At 39.5% G+C, this 21408-nt stretch overlaps 1 protein-coding gene across 1 annotated transcript in view; it reads left to right on the top strand.

The window, feature by feature from the left end:
• The window catches only part of THSD7B (thrombospondin type 1 domain containing 7B), a gene marked incomplete at its 5' end in the record, with an annotated part of 794653 nt that overhangs the window by 742786 nt on the left and 30459 nt on the right, over positions 1-21408 (top strand). Inside the window, 3 exons of the mRNA XM_081243155.1 lie at positions 6577-6718; positions 8123-8238; positions 10571-10688. Coding sequence (XP_081099281.1) covers positions 6577-6718; positions 8123-8238; positions 10571-10688 — 376 coding nt within the window. The remainder of the gene's footprint in view (positions 1-6576; positions 6719-8122; positions 8239-10570; positions 10689-21408) is intronic.

Here is a 21408-nt window from a genome sequence, read left to right as displayed (position 1 = left end):
AAAAGTGCTGATTTTTACCCACTAAACTGAGAACATAGTCCACATGGACTGTAGTATTGGACTGATGGGGTTGAAATCTTGGCTTTTCCCTTTTGTAGCTGTGTGATATTGATGAAATTACTAAACTATTCTGTGCTATCAGTATAATGGGGAAAATAATATATCTACCTTACAAGGCTGTTATGAGGATGAAATGAGTTAGAGAACTTAGAACAGTGACCGGCACATAGTAAGCACTATAAAATTATTAGTTATTAATAGTGTGTTCACAACCCACTAATATGTCATAACTTGAAGTTTGCAAAAACCACCTCTTCAGATGACCTAGATCGGTCTCATCTGCTACCTTACCTTACAACAGACACAAATTAGTAAATTAAACTTAACTTCCTCAGAGGCAAATTTAGTAAACACCTTTGTTTTATAGGGAAGATGAAAAACTGTATTTCCTTCTAAAACCTTAAAATGTTCTTTTAAAATGTAAATCTATGGGGGAGACAAGGCATGATCTCTTGGAAATTCAAAGCATAAAAGAAAAATCCTCCCTGAGATGATGTTTTATTCATTGGTACAGTGCCTTGCATTTAATGTTTTCTCAAAAACTATTTGTTTAAAGTAAATGGAGGGAATTCCCTGGCAGTCCAGTGGTTAGGACTCTGCACTTTCACTGCCGAGGGCCTGGCTTCTATCCTGGTCAGGGAACTAAGATCCCACAGCTGCATGGCATGGCCAAAAAAAAAATAGTGAAAGGAAACCTTACTAGAAGAGTTCTTAAGGAGAGCAATTGATTCATATAGATAATAAATTAATAAATTTTTAATTTATGAAGAATTTCCTGTTCATTTATATCTTCAAATCTGCAAGTCCATGCTTCCCAAAATGTGTTATGTGGAATGCTAAATGGATACATAAAAGTTTGAGACTCTGAGAGAATCACAATGTATAGTATAATAATAGATTATTTGCAAAAACAACCCCAAATTCTAACTGTTGAAATGGAATAAAATTTTATTTATCTCCCAGCAAACAGTCCTAAGTGGGATTTCCTGGTAGGGATAGGACACTCTGCCCCACACAGTCATCCTGGGATCCAGGCTAATGGAGTGTCTGCCATCTTCAAGCTTGGCTTTCAAAGCCATTCCAGTTATCACTGTTCCAGATCCCTGGAGAGGGTGAAGAGCATGGAGGAAAGCATGTGGGAGGTTTTAGGGTGAGAGGTGGAGTGTCACACATAGCCTCCTACTTACCTTTCATTTGTCAGAACTCAGTTACCTGGTCACACCCACCTGCAAGGAAGGCTGGGATATATGGTCTACTCCTGTGCCCTGGAAGAAAGGAGAGAATAGATTTTGATGCCTTAATAGAAGACTCTGTAAAAGCATAGTAAAGATCTATTACAAAGATCCTTGTTTAGCACTATTTAGCTCAATATTTCCTAAATGCATTTGACTGTGAAACTCTTCTCTCTCGGCGCCTATTAACAACACACTGTAGAAAATGACATACTTCGGGAAAGACTGCTATCAGGAGACTATCAAATCCCATAATGAAAAGAAACCTAAATTTTCCAAGGATGATAGGATAGATAACTTTTTAAAATGTTTTAAAATACTAATTTTAACACAAATACAGAAAACCATGTAAAACAGATTGTACAGTTTAATGATCAGGTAAACACTCTTGAAGTAGCCACCCAGGTTAGGAGATAGAAACTTGCCAGTGACATACAAAAAGCTTCACAGGTTATAACCTCCTCACTTCCCTCAAAAGGCAACTCTGCACAGACTTCTATGATAATCTTTTTTCTTACTTTTTCTTTAGATCTGTAATCTGTGTGGGCTAGCCATTAAGTTCAAGCTTGTTTTTATGTATGTCTTTAAATCTCTTTTAATCTAGCTTCTTCCATTTCTTTCTTTTTTTTCTTCCAGCAATTTATTGGTAAGGAAACAGGTCACCTTTCCTATTGAATTTCCCAGTCTGTCTCTTATATTGCATCCCCGTGGTGAAGTGTAACATGTTCCTCTGTCCTGGAATTTCCCGTAAATTGGAAGTTGGATGCAGAGAGTTAATCAGATTCGGGTCTTTGGCAAGACTCCTTCATAGAAGATGTGCTCTTTTTCAGGAGGCACGCAGGGTGTGGTTATCCCTTTTTATGTGCTTGGCTATCATTGATGGTCAAAGCCTAAACTCTTTATCATTTAGGAAATGCTAAATGGCAACCTTCCAATTCTTTCATCCTTTCTCATTTACTTGTGGAAGTACTACTGTAAGGAGAAACTTTGCCCAAACTGATAATCACCTACTGATCTCTCCACGGATTCCTTATATTCACCTGCTTTTGGAGAATGTAAAAATCTCCTACTCCTAGGTTTAGTCTTCCAGTTTGGTATTCTTGGGTATGTCAGATGCCCCATTTTTACCTTCTTCTTTCTCCTGCTGGATGCTGATATCACACAGATTCCATAACTTTGGTCATTGGTCCCCACCTGTTCATAGTTTGAGGTTTGTGGAGACAACTTGTCACTTAATTTTACTGAGCATATAGTCTGTATGGTTTTGACTTTGCTCTCTTTGTTGCATTATGATATACAAAGAACGTTTATTTTTTATGCCTGTAATGAGTTTCTCAGAATCTCTGAGAAATATTTTAAACAAGAGAGGCATGAGTAACATTCTTCAGGCAATTTTTCTATCCTAGAGGTTTTCTCTTATCAACCTTTGAGAATCAGGGTTTAGCTTCATTCAAAAATTTCCTTACAAAGCATTGCAATGGTTTTTTTTGTTGTTGTTTTGGTTTTTTTGCCTCATGAAAGAGAGAAAGCAGAACTACTGACTGACAATGGGGCTAATTGGCTAAATGAGGGAGAGACACTCTCAGAATTATCATAGATACCCTGTAACAGAGTAAAGGCCTTGGGTTTCAATATCTGATGGGCGCTGACAAGGCCAGGCCTTGGGGAGTCATGCTTATCTCAGGACAAGAAATTTACAGAGTGACTTCAATTCACAGGTACCTGGATTTATGCCAAGTTTTATTAAACTGTCATTGTTAATAGTTCAATGTTGTGAGAAAAATATCAAATTATACATTCTTAGTTGGATTTATTGAAGATAAATCATCTAAATTGTCTGTTATTTTATATGGGTAAATTAAAAACTCATTTACTGGTATAATTTATTAATTTAATGATAGACTATTATTCTGGGAAATACCATTTGGATTTTATAGAAAAAGTATGGGAAGGAGAGAAAATATTATATTCTCATTTTATCAGAGATACAGACCTATGGGGAACCCTTACATTTAGACAGTGTGATCATCGTCGAGGGTTGACCTGTTTTGTTTTTTTTTTGCGGTACGCGGGCCTCTCACTGCTGCGGCCTCTCCTGCTGCAGAGCACAGACTCTGGACGCACAGGCCCAGCGGCCATGGCCCACGGGCCCAGCCGCTCCGCGGCATGTGGGATCCTCCCGGACCGGGGCACGAACCCGCGTCCCCTGCCTCGGCAGGCGGACTCCCAACCACTGCACCACCAGGGAAGCCTGAGGGTTGACCTTTTGTCTGCTAGTGGCAGCTTACAAAAATCCAATCTTATTGCCCAGAAAGAACCAAATTATCCTACACCACCAAATATTTTTTATTTACATACTGTATGTCAGACACAGAACAAGGCTCTCAATGTCCAAGAAAATTAAGACACATGCTCTCCAAATAGCCCATTGGAAGGAATACACACATATCAATACTAGTGCAGTGGACATGTTTACTACACGTGGTGATTCCATTTATAAGAGTACAAGGAAGTCAGTGGAGGCTCTCAGAGGGAATATCTGATTTAATTTTGACAGATGAGTACAAATATTTAGGTCAGGCCCAGGGGTAAAGGCCTTGTTGCTAGAGAGAACAAAAGGTGTGAAGGCACAGTGTCGTAATGCAGGATTGAACTTTAAGGTAAGTGCTGGTTTTCTGAGTTCAAAAATCTAGTATCATAAAGGGGCTTATGTACCAGATTCTACTGGTTCTTATTGGTCATCTCCTTCCCTAGCAAATAAACTTTAGCTATATAACTTTGTCCTTTATAATGAGACTGGTCCAAAGTTGACTTTCGGTTAGTTATCAACACATTAGTTTCTCACTTCTCTATTCAGGAAGTTGACAGTATGTCTTTGTATAAATACTCTAGGGGAGAAAAGATCCCAGTTTATATTTGAAGAGTCTTGATCCAATAAAGAAATCATCTGGGTGTAAGCCTCCTCTGTCATTCTTTTTTTCTTAGCCCACCCTCATCTCCCTAGTGACCTATTCATTATCTTATGAACTTCCAATAAATAGCTAATGAAGAGAAAGGAGTGAGGAGACACAATAAGTCAATCTATGACTTGTTAGCAGCACTAGGGCAATTTTAAAAGGTGGAATGTACAAATATCACCTGAGATTAGGTTGGATTGTGTTTGTGGATTTCAGTCATCTGCGCCTCTTTTTTGCCTGTTTCTATGGATAGCATTAGTAAGACAGTTAGCTGCAGTGTTGGTTTTCAGTATATTAATTTCTAGAAAGTGATAATTAAAGTCTACATGGCTATGAATGACAGGCAGAGAGAGGGTATCATCTTAAAAACATATTCAGCAGACTTAGAGACTGAAAAGCTATGAGGTCTGAGGGAAGGTATTCTTCAAGACTATCAAATTATGCCTCTATCTTCTTCAAACTCCTTTCTCACCCAGGTCTAGATGAAGAACTAAGACACAGAATATATAAGTGAATTGTTCAAGGTTACATAGTAATCTCAATTGTGTGTTCATGTTTGTGTGTGTGTATGTTCTTTTCTCTTTTGCTTTGTTTGATCATTTAGACTAAGCAGGTTCATAATCATTACACGTGCTCCTTTGGTTCAAACATTAATTGACTTTTATAAGGTAGAAAAGTAGTAGAACACTAATCAGGAGTATCTTTTAAGATACTTTCATTTTCTTTCATTGGTAAATCATTTAAATTATTATTCCTTCCCATGAGAACAAACAAATTGGTAAACTAATAAGAAATTATTTGTAAGCATTTAGCATGGGATTCCTTTTCAGATAATTCAGAATAATTACCTGATTTCAATGGCTCTTCTTGATCATCTAGAGACAATTTGATACAATTAAAACATAAAATGACTTTAAAAGTGTTGACAGATGATTCAACTATAAAGCCACAAGGATAGTAAATGTGTTTCAATGGCTCTGAACATTTAAAATTATTAGAGACTTTCGTGGCATTTTTCTGCATATTTCAGTGCCATCCAACATTATCATTTTGATTAACAGCCAAGATTAAGTTTACAGGTTGTTCTTGCTACAATATCTGAAAAGGTAAAGGAATAAAAAAATAAACAAAACATCCCAAATATGGAAATGATGATTTGATGACATCACTTCAGAGACTTTTCTTTTTCCTGTGGCTTAAACATCTATGTGCCCGAGGTTTCTGGGTCTGGAATTGCATTGTGACCATATTTAATGGTGTTTATTGAACAACCACTGTGGGTAAAATGTATACCAAGATTTTCAGGGAGTGATATGGGAAGTAGAAATCATGATCCATCATGCCTTCAAAGAGTTTATAAAGAAAAGGAGATGGAGTAATAAAGAAACAAAGAATGATCATATAAGGGCAGGTGGAACATATATGTATATGTTTAGAATCAAAGCCTGTGCTCTTCAGCATGGGTTGCTTAGGAAGGAAGAGAAGGATCTGTCATTCTTAAGAGAAAGACTGTCAACGATGAAGCCTTGGTTAGTGTTCTAAAGAAGAAATAGTATAGGATTTAGGACACCTGAAAGGAGATTATTCCAGTAGGGGGGAACTTCTGAAGGCCCTCTGTAAGTAGAGCAGATGGATGACAGGTAGCAGGTAGCTTTACCTGGCTCGAGAATGTCATATAAGTTGAGGCTATAAGAGGACATGTGAGACCCCTGGGTAGATTTTGATTTTTGCAGGAGATCTTTGAAGTTCATATTTGTACATTTATTTTGCTGAAAGGGCAACAGCATGCAGTGGCTCATCTTCTGTGGATCAGAGGGCCTCCCAAATAAGAGGAAAGTTTTGGTATATCAGCAATATTGATTTCATAATTCCCTCTGTTTTTTTTTAAATGATTTTCTCATTAAAATGTTCTGTGTGATTATTTCTATTGGGCTAGACTATCTGAGGGCACAAGGGACATTACCTTCCTTTTTTTCATTCATTGAAACATCAAAATGCATTCATCTCTTGCTACATGGCAGACGAATTTTAGAATAGAGAGTGTTTAATGGATGAAAATAGTCTCATGTGCCTAACTATACATGGGAGATAGAAATGTAGGCTTCATCGTAATGTACAACAAGAAAGAGCTGTCAGGTGAAAACCCCAAAAACTATTTACGTTGAATCCCATAACGGTTTTATTTTCTAAATATTCTGTTTCATACTCTCAACAGTCTCTACCCTGTGGCTGCTGTACGTGTGTCTCCGTGTATACAGATATGCACATAGAATTTATCAACAAACACGGGGTCCTTTCTAACTCTGCCTGCTCTTTGATTTTCATAGTCGTGTGATCCACACACAACGCAGAGAAGAACCCGCCATCTGCTGAGGCCCTCGCTGAGCTCAAGGACGTGCGCTGAAGACTCACAGGTGCGGCCCTGCCTCCTCAATGAAAATTGCTTCCAGTTCCAGTACAATCTAACAGGTACGGTTGAAAACCACGAAGCAAGGAACCAAGCTGTCATAGAATGGAGCTGGTCCGTGGGTTTTGTTATTTCAAGAAATTCAAGCTTGTGATGTACTTGCTCTATGGGGCTCACGAAGGATGAATGTGGGGGTGACTGGATAGGGATGTTTTAGAGGCACTGAAAATCACCACAGCCTCCTCATTCAGACACAGCTCAGGTTTCTCCTGGGCACCACCAGGCTCGGTGTCTGATACCAAAGGACTGTGTAGTCACATTGATCTGCTCCCTGCCATTCCCTGCAGCGGCAGACACACAGAATGCCATGAAATGTGGAACCGGTTGTCTCAGCATCGAGTTCAGTACTGATGACCAAATGGCCACATGCCTGCAGAGGCAAAACAATAGCCTTTTCCTGAAACTAACTCCCCACTGAGGACACAGCGGCACTACCAAGATTTCTCGTGTAGAGAACCTCCTAGGGAATTCTATGGGGCTGTCTGATTGTCTTTATAGGTGAACATTGACCTGGTGTATTTTCCCTTTTCCTTCAGTTAAAGGTCCTTCAGATCATTAGTTTTCGTAATAATTTTTTAAGAAATACAGTAAAATTTCCTTTACTGGAAGAGCATGTCTTTAAAATGCTGATTTTACTATACATGGCTTTGCTCTTCCTATTAAGCTCTTAGATCATCTACCAAATATGAAAAATCTCCCTAGATAGGTTCTTACTGTATATGATCTAGGATCTTTTTTTTTCTACCCACAACAATAAAATAAGATTTTTTAAAAAGAATTAGTTATGGGATGGTTTATTCTAACTCCTGGTATCCAGTTTGTAATACAATTAGCCAAATTGACAAAAACTTCTCTCATGAGAGAATAATTTTCTTAAAATGGAGTTCCTGAAATAGTCCATATATCTTGCCCTCTTTCCCTTCTGGGGTACCTCTCTTGGCTCCACTGTACCAAATATACCAAATGATTTAGAAAATTATATTTATTCCTTGAAAACATCTTCAAGTTTACATCAAAGACTAGCATCATTTCTGGTTGTTGTTGGTTTTTTTTCCTCTCTCAATTATCCCCAGCAAGTAGATGATTCCGAACTGCTTTTCCTTTGCTCTTGTGCTTAGTGTTTCTCTTTTCCTACCTCAGCCAACTATGAGATGGTTTCTAAAAATTATTTGGCTTTTGACCTCAAGAAACCAAACTTGGGAAGGTAGCTCACTTTGTTATTTGGTGATCTGATTGATTGTTTTTCAATAAAAGAATCACAGGATGCTTTTAGAAGCCACTTGAAAGTGGTTTTAGGATTCTGTGCACACTCTCCTTCTCCACCAATGCAGAGAATCAAAGGTGTGTTGTACTTTGCTCACATGGTCATAACTTTGAAACTCAGTGTGGTGACCCTGTGCCTGTAGAGTGGAGCACGTGCCAGCTGAATGAAAATGCAACCTGTGGGCAAGGCATCAGGACCCGCCTTCTGAGCTGTGTGCGCAGTGATGGCAAGCCTGTTAGTGTGGACCAATGCGAGCAGGTGAGTTGTGTATATTTGTATCCCACACCCATGGCTTTGTTTGTTGTTGTTGTTGTTTTAATATTGGTCTGCAACCTCCACAATGCTTGATATAAATGACAGTCTGATTTCTTCTCATCACAGCTTAGGTTCAGTTAGAGTAGAGGTACTAGTATCATACGGTTATGTCTCACTAGTTTGAACTTAGTTAAAATGACCAGGAAAGGCCATTTTGCATTGGGGAAATGGATTCGTTAAAAATATAGTTTTTTCCATTATTTTAAAGAACTTATTTGCCAACAAACTATTGACATCAGGTGACTCTAATATTTAAATATGACTCTTTGTATCGGGCGTGTGATTCATTTGCCTAAATAGGAAACACTGTCCCTTGCATATAAGATGAATACTGACACTTGCTATTAGAATACTTTGCTAACTTGCTTAGCAAATGTTTGCTAGGTAATTCGCACAGTTGCATTTTTCTTCTCAAGGTAAGTCAAAATGCCTGCCTACCAAGTTTCAAATTAGTGGCTTTTGAATTTTTGTAATTTTATTGCTCCCTTTTTTTCCCTATGACAAAATCTGTGGAGTTTGGACAAAAACTGTAATCAAACCTGTTCCAAAAAGTTGGCGTTTCCTTCCCAACGTATAAGTGAAATGCACGATGGGGGCAGTTTAATAGAAATAAAGATGACCATATGCTGTCCCATTATAAGAATCACTAAAACAGGGCTTCCCTGGTGGTGCAGTGGTTGAGAGTCCGCCTGCCGATGCAGGGGACGCGGGTTCCTGCCCTGGTCCGGGGGGATCCCACATGCCGCGGAGGCCCGTGAGCCTTGGCCACTGAGCCTGCGCGTCCGGAGCCTGTGCTCCACAACGGGAGAGGCCACAACAGTGAGAGGCCCGTGTACTGCAAAAAAAAAAAAAAAAAAAAAAGAATCACTAAAACAATCTTTGGAATAATTGTAAATAGGTGGGGCCAGTTAGCTCAGGTTTCCACGGAAACCGGCAAAATAAAAGTTGTCCCATTTCTCCTTAAGTAAGAAGAGTCCACAAGTGGAAATTAAAATCAGAACAAAACCCTCCTCACCGATCCTGATTTAACCTTGTTAAGTATTTCCATAACATCTCTTTAAACCAACAGTATCACCATGGACCAACACCACCCCTGAGACTAGACCATCTGAAATTGAACATCCCATTTAATGAAATGCTGAGACTGGCTAATACAGGGCAGAGTTCTGTCTACCAAGTGTCAGTGATTTATTTTAACATTTTGTTTAATTTCATCTCCCTCTCAAGATGTTGTCTGCTTCAAGACAAATAAATCACCAATCTACAACTCCAAATAAGTGAAAATCTTACATTTAGTGTACATAATAAATCTTTCCCTTTGATACAAAGAGCAATATAAACTATTCATTAATAGAAAAATCAGTTTCTCTGCTTTCTAAATTCCCATATATCCAGCAAATATTTAAAGAATGTTAAAGTCCCAAATTAACCTACCTAGAATACCTATATATCTCAAATGGATCATAGATCCCATGTGGTCATTTCTATTTTGCCCACTTAGCAAGTAATCATTCTATAATCATTAATTTTACCTCATTGTGGACATTGCTAATATTTAACTTGTATTGAGTGTTAGCATTTTCCCCAATCACACAATGTGTGATTCCTAAAACAGAATTTTTTATTATTCTTTCTGTGTTTCTTGGATGATTTATTCTTTCACTAAGACCTCTTCTACCTTGGCCATTAGAAAATGTGTAATTTTGCCTAGATGTGTATTTCAGAGAGGATAAGAGGAAAAGAAACAGTATCATCAACTTTTCCCTTGATTAAGAGCATGATTGTTTTTAGTCTAATTGGTCTTCTTTACAAACTTTAGATGGTTTGTAGATTTGAGTTTTATTCTTTTTCTGTTTATTTTTTTAGCCTAGGTAGCTATTAGTTTGAGCTATGTCCTATTGGCCCATCCAGAGGGCAGGGAGCCTAAATTTAACAGTGAGGCATCCATCCTCCTTGTTCCTTGCTGGCTGAGTGACAGGACAGATCTCTGTGTCACATAACTGCCTGCTTTCCTGGTACCTTAACTTCCAATCTACTTCTAAAGTTGAGGATTTTATCAAAAAAAATTTGGGCTGACAAGTTTCTATTTCATGAATTAAGGGCCATCATTTTCTAGGCTTGCCATCAGTTTCTACAAGCCAGGATATTTTTCCCCACAAAAATATAGAAAGATTATTCTCATAGAATAAAGATTATTACCCCATACAAGGATAGTGATTTGATTTGACGTTGCTGTGAATTCTCCGGTACAATCATATGTCCTTCCCATCTGCAGCGTAACTTGGAGAAGCCCCAGAGGATGAGCCTTCACTGCCTGGTGGGATGCGTGGTTAACTGTCAGCTCTCGGGGTGGACGGCTTGGACAGAGTGCTCACAGACTTGTGGCCATGGAGGTATGTGGCTTCCCTGTGTTGGTTCCCACAAGACAATTTAGTTTTTAAGTATCTCTCCATATGCCATAGCTTGACACATGGGATAAGGCATGTTGGCCAGCTGGACATCACATGAGGCTGACCCAGGGGAGCAGAGGGAACGAGCCTGGTCTCCTATCGGTCCTTTTTTATTTTTTAATGTTTCTTTTTTGTTGTTGAAGTACAGTAGACTTATAATACCGTGCCGATCTCTGCTGTTAGCAAAGTGACTCAGTTATACACATATGAGGCGTTCTTTTTTTTCAATATTCTTTTCCATTATGGTTTATCACAGGATATTGACTGTAGTTCCCCGTGCTACACAGTAGGACCTTGTTGTTTATCCATCCTATATATTAGTTTACATCTGCTCATCCCAAACTCCCAGACCTTCCCTCCCTCACACCCCTCCCCCTTGGCAACCAACTACAAGTCTGTTCTCTATGTCTGTAGGTCTGTTTCTGTTTCATAGATAGGTTCATTTGTGCCATATTTTAGATTCCAGATGGTATTTGTCTTTCTCTGTCTGACTTACTTCACTTAGCATGATAATCTCTAGTTGCATCCACGTTGCTGCAAATGGCATTATTTCGTTCTTTTTTATGGCTGAGTAGTATCAGTCCTTTATAATGAGGCAGAGGGTGAAGAACTGGCCTGGTAACAGTGGCAGACCCCAGAGGGGCTGCTGACCCCGTGGGATGGTGTTTATTTTAAAGGTCCTAAGTTCGACCAATTCAAAAAATGTTGGCCTCTGTGGCTTTTAGAAGAAGATGTATCCTATAAGTAAAATTAGTTCCTGTATCAGGTAAACCCCCCCCCCCCAGTCACAGTGGCTTCATATCATAGGTTAGAGACTAATTTTTCACTCACATAAAGGAAGGGGTAGTTTCTGCTTCACGAAGTCAACCAAGGACACAGCTTGATGGAGGCCCTACCGCTTAAACATAATCAGTTTTCTCTGGTGGGTGATATCCAGCTCGTCCTGTGGAGGTTTTTATGGACCAGATTGGAAGTTGTGTATATCTCTACTATCTATATTCCACCGGATGAAATTTGGTTCCACTTCTCCAGCTCAGTGCAAGATAGGAGAGTAGGAAATGTAGTTTCTGGATGGCCAGTCACTTCTTAGCAACAGTGTTATGGAGGAAACAGTTCCTGTGGAGGAAAGGGAGTATAAATCTTTGCCGAACAGATAGCTATTAATACTATAAGTTCCTGGGTAAATAATGAACAATGGCGAAGAATTCAGGAGGCAGCTGCTACTCGGGAGCTAGGCAAATGGCGGCAATAGATGGCACTCCAGCCATCAGGCTAAAGTAGGGACCAAAACATGTGTCCATGTAAAGAGAACAAGGAGAGCTTAACAGGAAAGCACAGAGCTGTGGTTTAGGATAGGGTTCTCATCCTGAAAAAGAGTTACAGCTTATCACAAGGTAAATGTCAGAAATTTGGAATAGGGACGTAGGGAAAATCCTGCTATATGGTTAGTCACTAAGTAGGGGAGGAAAAGGGAAGCAGAATTGCATGTTGGAGGAATAATGGAATCTGATGGGGAAAGGGGTTAAAAGACCTGGATCTGATCACCAAACAAAGATCTTTGGAAGGTTTTTAGAAGCTCTGTGACTGGACCACTGGAACTAGGATATGGGCTCATTTCTAAGCTATTCACAAACGAGCATACTGGGACTATTGATAATTCTCTGCCTTAGTTGGGATTGAGGAGCAGACGCAGGATGTAGCAGGCAAAGGGGCTCACCTGTGAACTCAACTCTAAGATCCTGGAGAGGGCAGAGCTGACAACAGTGCTCAGTATATGCCTTAGAAAAACATAGCTAAGGAAGTTGAAGTTCATTTCCACAGAGAGCATCACTCAGAAGGAAAATCTGGGAATCACAGTGTCCAGAAATAACAGCATGCCATTTCCTGCACAATTGAGAGCCTTCAGAGCACCTCGGGAAACCAAATGGCAAATCTTACGACCAAGATTTCAGTGACTGATTGACCTATATTAGTTTCTCAAATATTCTGATTGGCAGCATGTATAGTTTCCAGCTAGGCATCAACTTTAAAGTTGGGTAAATCGAGTTTCAAATTGCAGCTCCTTAGGCAAATAACTTGCCCTATCTGAGTCTCAGCATCTTCATCTCTAAAATGGAATTCATGCACATGTTAGAGGCTTTGTTTGGGGTTTGAGAATTAAATACTATGAAGTATATGTAGGCATCTAGCACAGTACCTGACACAGCATGGGTGTTTATTATGTGTTAATTTCCATCTCCACCTTCCTACGCACCAGCAGTAAAGAGTGTTATCAGAGACTCCCTAGGATCTTTTAAAGATTATCCCATAGACTCAGTTCCTCTCATTGTCCACTCTCACATCTCATCCTTTTGCCCCACTCAAAGTCCATACATTAAAATCACAGTCTAAGTAATATTTTGAAAATGCAAATCCAAACAGTTGTTTTCCTATTAACTTAAGAGTCATTTATCCATTAAACAAATACTAATGTGCCAGTCATAGTACAATGTGTTGGACATGAAGCAGTGAGGGGGGGAAAAGACAATTTCCCTCTTCTCATGGCACTTACAATCTAGTTGAGGGACAACACACAGTAAACAAATAGGTAATATTACATGTAGATGAGTTCATTAAACTAGAGGTGTTATTTGCATTAGTGATGTGAATAACTGGTTGCTTTCCTGTCCAGCGTGAGCTACTCTGGTTATCCCACAGCCAGAAGCACTGCAGTCTTGTCCTCGTGGGCCTCTGCTAGGAGGTGTGACTCTCCTACAGCTATGAGAACAGCCGTAAAGGGTAGCATGGAAAAGTAGAGAAGGGCTGAAGTCCTGTATTGTGAGCATGGTCCACGAGGACCTGCAGGATCTCCCCCATGCCTGCCTCTCTATCCCCGTCACCCTCCACTATCATGTTGGATCTCTCTGCTGTGATATAGTATATTTCAGTCACGATCTTGAGTGTATGCTTCCTTCCACCTTGGTTCCTTGCCTCCCGTGGAATATCTCACCATCATCCCCACTATCACCTTCTAATACTTTAATTATGTATAAATTGAATCAATTTTTTAATAATTTTTATTTTGTCATCATGTCAATATAGATATATTACAATGAACATTTACAATGTTTCAAATGGCATTTTTAAAAAATATTTATTTATTTATTTAGTCTGCACCGGGTCATATTTACGGCACACGGGATCTTTGTTGCGGCATGCATGCGGTATCTAGTTCCCCAACCAGGGATTGGGAATGTGGAGTCTTACCAACTGGACCACCAGGGAAGTCCCTGAATCAATTTTAATATGTCTGTCTAAGGAGTCAGTGACCTTGTTTGGATTCGTCATCGGTGAATCCCTCTAGTTCCCATGAAGCACAGTACCTGGCACATGGGGGGGAATCTCAGTTAACGTTTGTCACTGCCCAGGTGGTTCTGGACTATAGGGGAAAGTTTGAAGGGGAAAAGCTTGCAGACTGGATCATAAGCCCAAAGGCAGCCAACCCCTGCCAGTGGCTATTTTCCTCTCTCTCTAATTAAACTCACAAGTCTTGAGTATCATTACTCAAGAATGTGTTCAATGCAAGGAGACAGAAGATCTGTTTATCATTATTTTTGCCCCAAATATCCTAATTCTGCCACTGGACAAAGTCAGTGAAATGTAGCAGATCTCCATGTTATACTAATACACTACCTTTGAAACTAGGACCCCCAATTGTAAGTTTAGTATTACAAAATATGACTTTAACTTTTCAAGCAGTTCTGTTAGTGCTGTGGACTCATGAGACCTTGTTAGTCTACTTGTAAAACAAAAACAAACAAGGAAAAATACTTCCCAAATCTGAATCCCACTATTAGAGATTTCTAGGCAATTAGAGTTTGAACTTAAATTCACCTTTTCTAATCCTTAGAATAATAAACAAGACAAACGATCGAAAATTTCCTAAGGAAAGTCATTGTGTGACCTAAGGCACAGAGGACTAAGGAAGGGATGTTAACTACATAGAGGAATCGAATTGTGTAAAGCACTTGGAAGTCATTTGATAGTTTCCATTGGCACATAAATAGCACTACTTATAAATCACTTCGAGCTAGCTTCTAAGGGTCTGCTAGGATAAGTTCTTGAGAATCCTTTCTTGACCTTTAGATGCCTTGATCTCCTGAATTAAGATGTAATAATGCCTTTTAAAAAATATTCCATAGGGGGCTTCCCGGGTGGCGCAGTGGTTGAGAGTCCGCCTGCTAATGCAGGGGACACGGGTTCGTGTCCCGGTCCGGGAGGATCCCACGTGCCTCAGAGCGGCTGGGCCCGTGAGCCATGGCCGCTGAGTCTGCGCGTCCGGAGCCTGTGCTCCGCAACGGGAGAAGCCACAGCACGGAGAGGCCCACGTACCGCAAAAAAAAAAAAAAAAAAAAAAAATATTCCATAATCCTGATATTTGGCAAATCTTCCAGGAATCTAAATGTGTATGTATTCCATTTTTCCTTTATTTATTGAACCAGGATTTATAAAGTTTACATCTATTATCCTTATCCTGACACCTACTGGTGTACTCTTTCATTGTCAAAAGTGGCAGTGCAGAAAATAAATTATATGGTGATCCTGCAATTTTGACTTCTATTCTTGAAGTCAGGGCTGTAGAGACGTTTACTCATATATTTCACAAATACTCACTGGAAGTTTCCCAAAGCCAGGTATTCTCCCAGGAGCTGAGGATACACCATGTATAGAAAGGATAAGATCCGAGGGAAACAAAGTCCCCTGACTTCATAAAACTAACATTCTAGTAGGAAACTAGATGGTGATGACAAGACAGGGAGACGGCAAATACACAAGTGAATATACACAAAAGTAACAGACACTGATGAGTGCTGTGTTGAAACAGAAAACAAGTTATGTGATGGAGAATAACAAGTGTCTTACAGGGAGTGAGGGATGCGGGAAGAGAGGCCACTGAGGAGGTGATATTTATGTCAGAATTGAATGACAAGGTGCCGTAGTTCTTGTAACTGGTGTTTTCTTTACTGGGCTTCTCAGGGTTCAATCTCACAGGCATTTTTTGACTACCTGTTGCATTCAAGGCTCTATATCAGGAACTACAAACAAAAATATAAAAAAGAATGTTTTTAAATTATATTTGTGCCCAATCTTAACCTTTAAAAAAATAAATAAAATGAACAGTACAAAGAATAGGACACCCTCCTTGAATTTTTAGGCAGCTACCGTCAGGACACTGCTGAGACAGCCTTTGTGGTCCTATCCTATCCTATCCTATCCTATCCTATCCTATCCTATCCTATCCTATCCTATCCTACCCTTCCCTACCCTACCCTACCCTACCCTATCCTATCCTCCCTCAAACTATCAATACCTTCCATATTCCAGTCTTCCAGCTCCAATCTTCCAGCACCGCTCTTTTCTGATCACCAGCCCCCTGGCAGATAGTACTGTTTCCAAAATGAGACAACTCTGCATTTAAATCATGCCTTAATCCTCATGCAGCACAAGCTAAAAGTGAAAAACAAACAGCAAATAATCAAATGCAGCAATATATGGCACAGATGAACTTGTTTCTTAAAAGAGATCAAACTCTGGTGCTGAAAAGGTTGAAAACTACCATTGAAAAACATCTGCGCCTTGTCTCTTCTAAAACGGTGTGCCCACAGCTGTCTTTTTTTTTTCAATAATCACTTTATTTTATTTTATTTTTCCAATTCAGAATATATTTATTTAGGGCTATTCCATAGTCAGTTTATTTTAATATAAGTTTGCCACCTTTTATTATTCTTTTTTTAAACATCTTTATTGGAGTATAATTGCTTTACAATGGTGTGTTAGCCTCCACTTTACAACAAAGTGAATCAGCTGTACACACACACATATCCCCATATCTCTTCCCTCTTGCGTCTCCCTCCCACCCTCCTTATCCCACCCCTCTAGGTGGTCACAGAGCACCAAGTTGATCTCCCTGTGCTATGCGGCCCGCAGCTGTCGTTTGTACTAGCCACTTTCTTTTTTCCAAGTGGTGATGGCAATAGGCAGGAACCACAAGAGGAGACAGAGTTTATTTAGTCACATGAAAGTGCACAAGCAAGTTGCACGGGAGTCTGACTTCAGCACCTGCGGCTCTCCACTGACTTCTTTATCAAGAGCAAAATGCACACCGTTGTCTCCGTTTAGGAAGTCACCGGGCTGTGAGGCAAATCCTGGCAAGCTGGGTGTCCTGGATGCTTCCCCCATAGCCACACTTCCCCATTAAACCCACAGAACTACATTGATCTGAGGGGAAACTTTGAAGTGAGCTCTTTTTTATTTCCAAGCATCTGGGTTGTCTCTTTAATGTACACCTGATGCTTGGCATATACTTTCTAATTGTGTTAAAGATTTCAAGGTTAGAACAGCTTGAATCCAATTTATTTCACCTTAAAGAGAGACTGATTCTATCTAGACTTCCACTAAGGGATCTTTTTAGATAGATTTCAAAGATCAAAGCATGTAATAGAAGAGCTTAGTATTTGGATTAGTCATGATCTTTGTCTGTTGAATTTTCATCAGTTCAGTGGAATGTAGAACTCCCTAAATTTAGCATAACATGAATTATTCATAATTATTATTTAAGCGATAACGTTCCAAGAAGGTTGTTAATCCCAGATTATGATTTGTTCCTCTTTCATATTTTTTAACTCAGGGTGTATGAGTTTATAATATTTTTCTATACTATGTAATCCAGCCTGCCTCTTGTGTTTCACAGATGGCATCTGATTTTTCTGTCCACTCTAGTCCATAATGAAAAAAATAATTTTGTATTAACTCCAAAGCACCACAAGTTTGTGCTTTCCAGCTTTTTTCTTTTCCTTTTTGTTTAAAGATTTTAAAAGGCAAGCCAGTAACCTTCAGTTTGTGTCTGAATAAAACATGATCAGTGTCATATCCTTGATCACACACAGTCCAATAGTTGTAACAGCTCAAACTTATTGACTATATCAAGTAATTAGTTCCTATGACAAAGAACAAGCAGCTAAATTATAGAATGGAAAAAAAGAAAGACTAGAGAAGAATATCCAGTTTTAAAGCTGGCTTTTCCAATGGCCAGTTGTAAGACTGAGCCAGCCTTTGCAGAATTCACTTCCACTATTTTTTATCAGTAAAAAGATGAAATATTAGAATAATTACTTTTTAATATCTATTGGTCAAAGGCACAATTATTGGTACCAGGAGTATTTTAGCTCTTTACAAGGGTACTATGAAATTATAGGCATAACTTTACAGGTATGGTGACAGGCAATTAAGTAACCTGCTCAAGGTCACACAGCTTGTCAGTTGTAGAGGAAAGATTTGGACCCAAGTTCAGGTGTCTTCTAAGCCCCATTTTCTCCACTGTGCCCCTTTACATCTGACACTGTATATGTAAATGTTCATGTTATGTACTTGGTCCTGGGTTGGGTGCTATGTCACTTTATAAAAATTCTCATAATTTTTAGGTGTATTTAAGAATAAGCAGAGGAAATGGATCTCAGATTGGAACACAAAGTGCAGTGAGGGCTTTAAGTCTCTCTGAATTTTAAGCCTCCTAAATGTATACTTGTCTCATAATTAGCAGTGTTGCATGTTATTATCTCTTCCATCTAATTGGAATATAGCTGCAGGGAGCCAGTCTTCCAGATAGGGAATGTGTGAGACTGATAGGATAGCTCCAGGATTGCTAAAATCACTCTCTGTGACTTTGTCATCTTGCATCCCATGGAGAGAGCCTCATTGGGGGTATTTCTGCTGTATACTTACAGTGGTCTGTCAAGTTTTGATACCTCTTAATGGGTCTGAAATGTAATTGTTGGGAATAGAACTGAAAATAAGCAGCTAGAATGCTTACGCACTGTCACAGAGAAATCTGGAGCTCTATCTCCAAGCAAAGGCAACGGTGCCTAATCTTGTGCCTTTAAAAGACCTGTCTCACTCCCGTGATACCATGGTCTATCTTGACCTCTAAACCTGTGGTCTTGTTACTTCCTTACTTCGCTAACCCCACCCCCAAATAGATGGTCATGGCTGGGGCTCATCTATTTTACTCTGAAAAACTTATGGACTCTTTGCCTTGCCTAACTTGAGTGTTCTCTAGGATGAAATGTGTCTGGATGCCTGAAGCCATTTTTAGACAACCAAGGAGCCCCTCTATAGGGGAAACCCATGGACTGTAGCTCTGAAGGCAGAATCATTACTGCACCTTCCTTCTTCAGCAATGCCAAACATATGCTGAAGATCTATCTTTAGGCTGCAGATCCAGATCGTAGTTTTTCTCCACTCCGTTATATTAGAAAATAACCTTGATCCCCAATCCATGTCAATCCAGGTTGTATATTTACAACGAACTTGGCACTTAAAAAATAAACTTGGATAAAAATTCCAGATGATGTGTGTTAAAAGAAGTAAAAAACAGATGTCCAGCATAAAGAACTGCATGAAATTAACTGAGCATTTTATAGACAATCTAACTTCCTTCTGCTTTCGGAAATTTACTCTTGGCAAGTACCCAAAAGCAAATAAAGAGTTATCACAGAGTACGGTGTTAATACCCTAGTTGTAAGTAGTGTCTTCTAAAGGAAAATATGAAACGTATGAATACAGGTAACCCATTTATTGCAGAGGGGAGACCTAAGTGTACTTCTCAAACTTGTTCAAGTGGCCTAATGACCTCAGCATAGCATCTGATACCTGACTTGGACCAGGTGAGATTTGTTGGAAAGCAGATGCTTTTGGAGTAAAACCAATTTTTGTTCCCATCTTTCTAGCTGTGTGACTTTGCACAAATTATTTAATTTCTCTGGGCTTCAGTTTATCACATAGGAAATGAGACTGGGATTCTTGTTGAAGTGATAGATTTGAGGTGGGTGGGGAGAACAGGTGCTCTCAGGGGAAAAAAAGCAAAGAAAGCAGGATAAGGAAGGGAACAGAACTAAGCAAGAATATGCTATATCGTCTCTATATCCTAGAACACTGTATTCACCCTCCCTCCATAATGAGGAATACTTTTGTAATGACAAAAGGTATTATACAATAAATTGCCTTAACCACAGAGACATATGTGATTAAAATTGATTAATAGATTGACCTGACCAGCTATTAACAAGGTGGTTGTTAGTATCTCTTTGCTTCTTTTTTCATTTATTTTGTAATCTGCTAGTATTTTCAACTGACTCATGCTAGGTAGCAGCCACCAAAAGCTTCAGAATAAATTCAAAGTAGCAAATACTTAAAAGTGGAAACATTTTATTCAGTAACCTAACTTTTTGGTGCATGTCAGGAAGGACCATCATCACTTTGAGGTTAGTGACACTGAACATCATCCTTTGTGGTGTAGGTTGGCCAACCCTTACAGATGTCAGCTCAGGAAGACCATTCCCTGCCAACGGTTGTGCACATGCCTTGAAAATATAACTCATGTTAAAAAAAATAGTTCCCAGGTGGAAAGCAAACCAGTAATAGTAATATTCAAATAACATTCTATAAGCTCAAAGTGACTTCATATACTACTGTCTTCGTATTTACATGGCTATGGTACGTTGGAGTTTATAGGTATGTTCATATAAATTGCTCAGATATTTAAGGAACTATTTAAGATTAAACAGGTATGTTCTTCATTGCTCTATTCTTATATTTCCTTTTCCAATTTCCCATTCAAACGTACTTTGCATTGTGTGCCTGGGTTGTATTCAAATTGTCCAGAGCTATCAAAACCATGATTTTCAGTTAATTCAATGAGCATCTGTCAGGGCCACAGAAGAACCATTGTGTAGAGCCTATCACTGTAACAGTGTTGGTGGCTGGCTCCCTGGATCTGAAAGTATGGTCAGAACAGAGAACCATTGTGTTTGACTCCATCTCTTTTTTATGAATGTATACATTGACAAATATATAATGAGTTGGGTTTTTTTTGTTTGTTTGTTTGTTTTTTGCGGTACGCGGGCCTCTCACTGTTGTGGCCTCTCCCGCCGTGGAGCACAGGCTCTGGACGTGCAGGCTCAGTGGCCATGGCTCACGGGCCCAGCCGCTCCGTGGCATGTGGGATCTTCCCGGACCGGGGCACGAACCTGCGTCCCCTGCATCGGCAGGTGGACTCCCAACCACTGCACCACCAGGGAAGCCCTATGTAATGAGTTTTGAGGGGTTTTTTTTACTGCTTAAAATTTCCCACATCCCCTTTGTCAGTGGAGCCTCAGTGAAGCCTGACTGCTGCTGAGTTCAATGGGAGTGTGATCTGGTCCAATATGCTTTAAACCTGTATGCAGATACCAGTATTGGCCTTTCTTTGGGGGGGGGGGTGTTACAACTAGTGTGCCCCACTATCTATTTTCTTCTGGAAGTCTTACCATGCAATCCTTTTTCCTTCAATGCCAGAAATTATTGCTAATTTAACAGTAGGCCTAGTATCACTGTTGCTTATAATGAGCTCCCAATATTCCTAAAGGGAGGGGAGGAAACGTTTCAGAGAGAATTGCTAGCAAACTTAACCTACTGGGTCTTTATTCAAGGGGAAACATTTTGGAGCTAGTGCTTTTCTCTCTTTTATAGCCTGAAGTGCAGATGAATAAGAGAGTCAGTTTCTATATCTCATTGGTATTACCCATTAAACATATTGTCTATATCAACTATTGAATTCAGGTTTCAAATAGATTCATAAACCAAACAA

This window comes from Mesoplodon bidens (assembly GCF_964165515.1).
Source record: "Mesoplodon bidens genome assembly, chromosome: 8".
In the NCBI taxonomy this organism is placed as follows: Eukaryota; Metazoa; Chordata; class Mammalia; order Artiodactyla; family Ziphiidae; genus Mesoplodon; species Mesoplodon bidens.
The sequence above is the reverse complement of the archived record's forward strand: the minus strand, read 5'-3'. Positions and strand labels throughout refer to the sequence as shown.